The sequence below is a fragment of the Panthera leo genome, chromosome B1 (assembly GCF_018350215.1).
Source record: "Panthera leo isolate Ple1 chromosome B1, P.leo_Ple1_pat1.1, whole genome shotgun sequence".
NCBI classification, from domain to species: domain Eukaryota; kingdom Metazoa; phylum Chordata; class Mammalia; order Carnivora; family Felidae; genus Panthera; species Panthera leo.
This window is the reverse complement of record NC_056682.1, coordinates 51,693,168-51,700,873: the sequence shown is the minus strand read 5'-3', so window position 1 is coordinate 51,700,873 and position 7,706 is coordinate 51,693,168. Positions and strand designations below refer to the sequence as shown.

The window sequence follows — 7,706 nt, the reverse complement described above, 5'->3', positions numbered from 1 at the left end:
AACCTGTTTGGCTTCGGTTCTTCCTGGGATTCCAGGCGCCAGAGGAGTTGGTGGAGCCTGGCTCCGGGAGGCCGTCGAGAGTCGGGACAAGGGGCTGGAGTCTGGCTCCCGGTCCGGGGCGAGGTGACTGCGGGGGGCGCCAGCCTCCCGGCTCTGCGACACCTGCACCTGGAGCGGGCGGGACGAGAGGCGTTCCTGGGGGCGTCCAGGCAAGGATTCCCAGGAGGGACTCTGGAGGCAGAGGGGCGGGCCGGGGAGGGCGCCGGGAAGTGGCCCTCCCTCCCATCTCCCCCTCCTGGCAGGTCGGAGCGGGGACGCGGTGGCCCTGGACGCTGGGAGTGGGCCCGCGCCGAGACGGAGGGAGGGGCCGCGCCGCCTTCGAGAGTCATTGGAGGACGCGACCGCCCGAAGCTGATAAATAAGGGGACGGGCCGCGGCTGCCAGCCAAGTTGGACGCCCGACCCGTGCGAGGGCCAGGTCAGCGCCTGCCCGGCGAGGCGAAACGAGGGGACCCCCGTGCGGCCATGGCCTCGCTTTTGGGAGCTTACCCGTGGCCCGAGGGGCTCGAGTGCCCGGCCCTGGAAGCCGAGCTGTCGGATGGGCTGTCTCCACCAGCCGCCCCCCGCCCTCCGGGGGACAAGGGCTCGGAGAGCCGCATCCGGAGGCCCATGAACGCTTTCATGGTGTGGGCCAAGGACGAGAGGAAACGTCTGGCCGTGCAGAACCCGGACCTGCATAACGCCGAGCTCAGCAAGATGCTGGGTGAGTAAGCAAGCCGGCAGGCGGGGCGCCCCGGGAGGTCGGCAGGCTTGGGGGCTCGGGAAGGGGCGGGCCGGGGGCTCGCGGCTGCGGGCAGGGCGCGGGGCCCTCGAGCTTGCGGAGCGTGGGTAGGAGCCCGCGAGAGGGTATGCGCGGGGAGCGCGGGCGCTGTCTGTGCGGGCGAGGTTGGGCATCTGTGCGAGCGTGGGTGTGCGCGCAGTGCCCGGGATTCAGAGCAGGGACACCTCGACGAGGCCCAAAGTGAAACCGCGCGGCCCACTAGGGTGGGCCAGGAAGCCCACTGGCGGTAACAGGAGCAGAATTTGGGGTCCCAGGGAATAGCGGAGACCCGCGCGCACGGACGAGTTGGAACCGAAACGCAGAGGAGGCCGGGTGGAACCGGTGTTTGCTGGGAATGCCGAAGCGGGAAACCCACCATCCCCTTCACTTTACCACTGGCACAATCACGGAAGGTGGTTGTAACTATTATTAACGAATATTCGTGAAGAGAGAGCTTGTGGGAACGCAGCCCTTCTTTAACTTAATTTTTAAACCAAGAGCGAAAAGTACGCAGAGACTCGATTCGATCGTGTATTTCTCAATCGCAGGAGCGTAGATAATTTGATTGGGATGCTCAGGGCCGCCAGCGAGGTCTGTCCCGGGGGCCGCCAATTTCCCAGGGCTGCTGCGCAGTCCCAGCAGGGGCAGTCGGACTGGGGACAGGGACACGCCAGACCGGGGGAGCCCAGAGAAAGGATGTTAGGTCACATCCGAAAAACCGGAGTTCCAGTCGGGTTTCGTCAGGGCTTCTTCTCTCCCACGTCTGGAGCTGAGCACTTTCAGCGCCGCTCTGCCGCTCTACTCCTAACCTTTTTGCCTTTGGATTTATTTTTATTCATTTTAAGTGGTGGAAACCTTTCAAAGCATTTCATAGGCACAGTGGGCGCCAGGACCTGAGAGAAGGGACAGTAGGGGTCACCGTAGGCTGCCCTGCCCCTCCCCAACCCCACCCTGCCCAGAACTGAGCCTTTTTTTCCTTTTCCCTCTAGAGCTCAGAACTGTGGCGGTGAGGGCTGACACCCATCTTCCTGCCGGCTAAACCTGCTGGTCCGCAGAGAGGGTCCCTCCTGCAGTCCAGGCGTCCATTCAAAGCAGCTGGTTTCAAAAAGCCTGCTACCCATGGCCCGCCCAGCCCCCTGGCTAGATGTGTCAGTGTCTCCATGAGCCGCTTTCTTCATAAAAATATTTAAAATTATATTTCATTCTCCGGTGGCATAAAGACAAACATATTAATATACACAACAGTAAAGTATTTATCTAAAAGTTCATTTGTTTCTTCAGATTTCTTTTTTTTAAGTTTATTTATTTTAAGAGAGAGACACACACACACAGTGTGAGTGGGGGAGGGGCAGAGAGGGGGGAGACAGAGAGAGTCCCAAGCAGGTTCCCCACTGTCAGAGCAGAGCCAGATACTGGGCTTGACCTCCAGAACTGATACTGAACTCGAACTCAGGAACCATGAGACCATGACCTGAGCTGAAATCAAGGGTCCGACACTTAACTGATCGAGCCACCCAGGCACCCCTTTTTCTCCAGGTTTCTAAAGAAATGAAAACACTTTTTTTTGTGGACCTCTCCACATTTTTTCAGTGAGCCCAGGCACTGTGCCTCTTGCTGAAGTGAAGCTCTTGTGACCACGACAGAGTGAGGTTTCTGTTGCAGCCCAGGCCAGAGGTGGGAGAGGAACTCAGGCTGGGGAACCTTCTGCGACCCAGGCTGCCTGCTCCCAGGGAAAGGGCAGGCAGAAAGACCTGCCTGACAAATGCCTCTAGCGAGCTGATGCCTGTTGGCAATTTGCATTTAGACTTCCAGAGGTTATAGTTCATTTTGCAGGAAAGACACTGATTCCTTCCTGCTTAACCACACAGTCCCTGGTCCTGGGCAAGAGGAACCAACATATTTTTAAAATGCAGACTTTCTACACTTGTTAATAAGGGGGTGGCAGGATGATCTACTTCTACTCTATGATCTTGCCCAGCCCTTTCCTTTCTGACCTAGGAAAGAGTCCCAACTCTTTTGACTGTAAGTTTTCCCAACTTCAACATTAAAAATGTCACCCAGTAGCACTGGTATTTTCAGTATACTATGAATGAGAAGGAACATAAAGACAGTTTTACATTTAGTGGTATTTACAGTGAATATTTTATTAATACTATGACATCCATGTATACTTAGAAACTAGAGTCCCATTTTATATTCAGTCCACAGTCCACAGGGTGTGCCTGGATCTTGGGCCTCTTGCAACAACTTTGCAGTCTCAGCCACAGGCTGTGAACTGCTGACCAACCCCAAATCCAGAGTTCCTCACACTTTTCAAGTTGCCCTTTTAAGTGACAGCTAATTATATTAATTGACGACTCTGTCACAATAGTTATAAACTTTCATCCCAGTGGTAGAGTGCCTTTAATAATTGTCCTCCTCCAGCGCCCTTTGAGGGCCAGGCATCCAGAGTCAGCCAGTGCGGGTACCCAGGCAGCAGTTACACACACCTCTGCACTGGGCCCTGTGCAGAGGGCTTGGGGCAGGACATGTGGCCCCTTTCCTTACAGGGCTTGGGGATGGGGATGCTTACCCTCTGGACCAGTAGGTCTCAAACTTTAGGATACATCAGAGTCATGTGGGGAACTTTTAAATTTGCAGAATCCCAAGTCCGCCCTAGGAGGTAACAATCTAAGGGGTCCAGAAATGACTTTCAGAAAACCAGCAGCCAGAGGGATATTCAATGAATATAGACAGATGAGAGAGGTGCTAAAACAATTTACAAAAAGATACAAAAGGGAATAAGGATGAATAGAAAATACAAGTGAAACCAGCATTTTAGCATCCGTGGGATACAAGCATGGGATGCTTCTTAGAGAGTTTTGCATTGGATAGTATCGCAGTACATTTTATAGTGTGAAAAATAAAGTCCCAGGGAAGTTAAATAATTTGCTTCTGCAAAGAGAATCAAAGACTGAGCAGCTGCCCCCTGCCATAGTGCAAGGGTACTAAGTAGGTGGCAGGAGGCCTTGACATGAGTGTGTGCTGGCACACCTGTGTGCCTTTGCATGCATGTGTGTGTGTGTGTGTGCCTGTGCATACAGGTGTGTGCATGCACTGTGTGTGTGTGTGCATACAGGGGGGTGCATGTGCCTGTGCATGCATGTATATGTGCATGTTGCAGGTAGATGCTAGCATTCTGGCCATGGTCTTTATATGGCAGAGTCATAACTGACCTTCAGATATGAGGGATAATGGTCTGTTACCCTAAGTGGGATCCTGTAATTTACTTACATATGTGAAACGATTGACTGAGCCTGAGTTCCTTCACAAGAAGACCTGTGAAATTTATGCCATAAATGAATATAGCATTATTTCCTGAGAGGCAGCGATAATCAGCAAAGGCAGAGAGTTTTCATTAAAATGCACAAATGATTTGTGGACTTGGTCCACGAAGGGTAAAAAAGAGCCCAAATCAATGTAGTCGTTATATATTTTTATCCTGTGTCTGACCCGGGGTCTGGTGGGCCCTTCACCGTGAATCCCACATCGCGCACATTCATAGGAGAGGTGATGTGTTGGCGGCCGCGGTTGACCTGAGTGGTTTTGTAGGATGCAAGCGGGAGAGATTGGCTTGGCCTCACAGTGCTAGGGTGCTAGCAATGGGGTACGAGGGGCGCGGTGTCCTCTGTGTCCTTTGTGGAGTGGGGGAACCCGCGGGTGGGATGAGGGCCAGAGGCTGAGGGCATGTGTGAGTGTGGATGCTGGGAGGCACGAGTGCCTGGGACAAGGGCACCGGCCTCCCCAAGCCGCACGGATGCTGAAAGTGGCCTTCTCTGACCTATGTGAGCAGGAAAGTCGTGGAAGGCGCTGACGCTGTCCCAGAAGAGGCCCTACGTGGACGAGGCGGAGCGGCTGCGCCTGCAGCACATGCAGGACTACCCCAACTACAAGTACCGCCCTCGCAGGAAGAAGCAGGCCAAGCGCCTCTGCAAGCGCGTGGACGCAGGCTTCCTCCTGAGCTCCCTCTCCCGAGATCAGAACGCTCTGCCCGAGAAGCGGGGCGGCGGCCGGGGGGCGCTAGGAGAGAAGGAGGACAGCGGTGAGTACTCCGCGGGCTCCGCCCTGCCCGGCCTGCGGGGCTGCTACCACGAAGGGCCGGCTGGCGGCGGCGGCACCCCGGGCAGCGTGGACACCTACCCCTACGGGCTGCCCACGCCCCCGGAAATGTCGCCCCTGGACGTGCTGGAGCCGGAGCAGACCTTCTTCTCCTCTCCCTGCCAGGAGGAGCATGCGCACTCCCGCCGCATCCCCCACCTGCCGGGGCCCCCTTACTCACCGGAGTACGCCCCCAACCCCCTCCACTGCGGTCACCCCCTGGGCTCCCTGGCCCTTGGCCAGTCCCCAGGCGTCTCTATGATGTCCACTGTACCCGCCTGTCCCCCGTCTCCTGCCTATTACTCCCCTACCACCTACCACCCTCTCCACTCCAACCTCCACGCCCACCTGGGCCAGCTCTCCCCTCCTCCCGAGCACCCCGGTTTTGATGCCCTGGATCAGCTGAGCCAGGTGGAACTCCTGGGGGACATGGATCGCAATGAGTTCGACCAGTACTTGAACACTCCTGGCCACCCAGACTCTGCTGCGGGGGCCGTGGCTCTCAATGGGCATGCCCCGGTCTCCCAGGTGACATCGACAGGCCCCACAGAGACCAGCCTTATCTCCGTACTGGCTGATGCCACGGCCACGTACTACAACAGCTACAGCGTGTCATAGAGCCCGGGGCAGCCAGCCCAGCCCTGCCTCGCCGCAGCCCTCTCCTTCCCGCGCACTGAGCAGAGCCGATGGCGCCGCGCTAGCAGCTTTCCTCCAGCCGCCGGGTGTGCAGGTCTGACCTGTCCTCGGGGCAGAACGGGGCTCTGCGGATCTGAGCGCCCCTTCACTCCCGGCAGCCTGCATTTTGAGGGTATTCCTTCAAATGGGTTCTCATTGACTGCACCCGGGGAATAAGGCAAGTTAGTTGCTGAAAGATGGTTTCCCGGTAGATTTTCCTTTCCTTCTCCAGGTCCCCGTCACGGAAACAAATGTGTGAAATCCCAGCGGCTTTCATACATCTCCAGCTTCTGACACAGCCGCATGGGGCACAGCCGTCCTGATCTATGGGTCCTCCCGGTGAGGAGATCCCTGAGCTGGGATCCAGGCGACCCCCGCTCCAGTCCCAGTTCTGCCTGGGAGGGTTGGTTCCCACTCGTCTCTCTTCCCCTTCCAACCCCTCCCCCCACCCCCACCCCCCAATCTAGGAAGCGGGGCACAGACTTGATATCTAAGGCCGCTTCCGCTCCAAGGTTTTCTGATCTAGGATTGTTTCAAGGCTAATTAAAAGGAAAACGAAGTTTGACTTAATAAGTTCATTGACGGCCAACCTGGTGATAATTCTGTGTGCATAGCCCAAGAACACGTGGCTTTCTGTGCTTGCACTGCCTTTCAAAATGATCACAGTCTTTCAAAAAGACTCCTCCAACTTGAGAAACAACACCCATCTTGATTTGGAAAATTAACCACTAGGGTTGCCTGCGTCACCGAAAATAGGATTGAATTCAAGCTATTGTTTTTTAAACATATTTTGAAAGATAAATTATTTTTTATTACACACACATTTCAAGAGAATATACACAGCCTGAATATATAGTGTTTGTGGGACACACACAACACACACACTTTCATGCACACCCTTAAATGCATGTCTGTGCAGCCTAAATCAGATACTCTCGTTGATGTTGGCAACTTCTTGTCAACTCCCTGTTCCTAATGACCCAAAGAGCTGGGAACCTACAGAGCAATGTCACTTACCTCTAATCTAGATATGTTGATTTCTTGAGCAAAATTTCATCATACTCTCCCCCTCTGCAGGTGCAAAAGGAATTTCCTTCTCTCTGTCTCTGAGTCCCCTTCTTCCTTTCCTGGATTTATTTTTCTCTTCTTCACCGTTCTTCCTCCACCCCTGAATTGGCCATGAATTCAAAGATCCCCTGATTTAAAAATCCTAAGCATGATTCCTATGGCTGCAGTGGGAGTTTGGTCTCCTCACCAGCCAGCTGGTTCTTGGTAACACCTTCAGCCAACACTTCAAAACAACTTCCTTCACTATACTTACTTCCCAAAGAACAGAAACGCACTGTGATCCAGAAAATGTTTCTGAGCCCTGACCCCACCCCAAAAACATTTTCATCCTTTTCTCAAAACTCCTTTGAAGGAACATAACTAGCAACAAGCAAAAAGGCAGTTGTCTGTCTTTTAATTGCAGCATATTATTATTGCCTGTATGAAATATGTAAGTGTTTTATATATTCTCCTATTTTCAGCTTATATTTTATACTGTTGAGAGATCCTTTGTTTTCTTCCAAGGAGTCCTACTGTAAAATTACTTATAAGATATAATTAATCTTTATGCTATTGCTGTATATACATTTGGTAATAAATAGTAAATCATTGACAATATGATTGGCTGATGCAGTCCAGAATGTATATTAATAATCTTGTAAAACATTATCACAGACGTTAAGCTAAACTGTTCCCCCCCTCCCTTTTTTTTTAGTAAGAACTACACATGCTTTGGAACGGTTGTAGATATTGATCTGTCTAAAATATTTAATTTAAATAAATGTTTTTGTACCATGACCATGCTATCATTTGAAATAGAGTTTTGTGAACAGAAAAGGTTTTCAAGGGAGGCATAGATATTATGCCCAGTTCTACTTTATAGTATCGGTCAAAATATTTTCTACATCAAGGTTTTTTAAAAAAATTATCTTGTAGGGGTGGTTTATTTTATTTTATGAATTATGGTGAAGAGATAAAGCCTAATTTGACATGTTGGAAACAATATTGTTATGATTCACTTCGAAAGA

General features: G+C 52.5%; 1 protein-coding gene across 3 annotated transcripts; it reads left to right on the top strand.

Annotated features, from left to right (window-relative positions):
* The first annotated feature begins 461 nt into the window (after positions 1 to 461).
* On the top strand, positions 462 to 7,476 carry SOX7 (SRY-box transcription factor 7). 3 transcript variants are annotated; one of them, XR_006201615.1, is made up of 3 exons: positions 462 to 762; positions 4,652 to 5,764; positions 5,864 to 7,476. XR_006201615.1 is itself a non-coding variant. In XM_042935004.1 (2 exons), the coding sequence occupies exons 1-2, from the start codon at positions 525 to 527 to the stop codon at positions 5,572 to 5,574; spliced, it is 1,161 nt and encodes a 386-aa protein (XP_042790938.1). In that variant the 5' UTR covers positions 462 to 524; the 3' UTR covers positions 5,575 to 7,476. The 3 variants fall into 3 exon arrangements, 1 of the variants encoding a protein (XP_042790938.1); XR_006201614.1 differs by having other exon boundaries at positions 5,844 to 7,476; XM_042935004.1 differs by having other exon boundaries at positions 4,652 to 7,476.
* Positions 7,477 to 7,706: the final 230 nt, after the last annotated feature.

Excerpts from the sequence above, each read along its gene's own strand:
- SOX7 (XM_042935004.1), top strand. The coding sequence starts at position 525 with ATGGCCTCGCTTTTGGGAGCTTACCCGTGGCCCGAGGGGCTCGAGTGC. Across the intron at positions 763-4,651 it reads CGAGCTCAGCAAGATGCTGG|GAAAGTCGTGGAAGGCGCTG; the intron begins GTGAGTAAGCAA and ends CTATGTGAGCAG.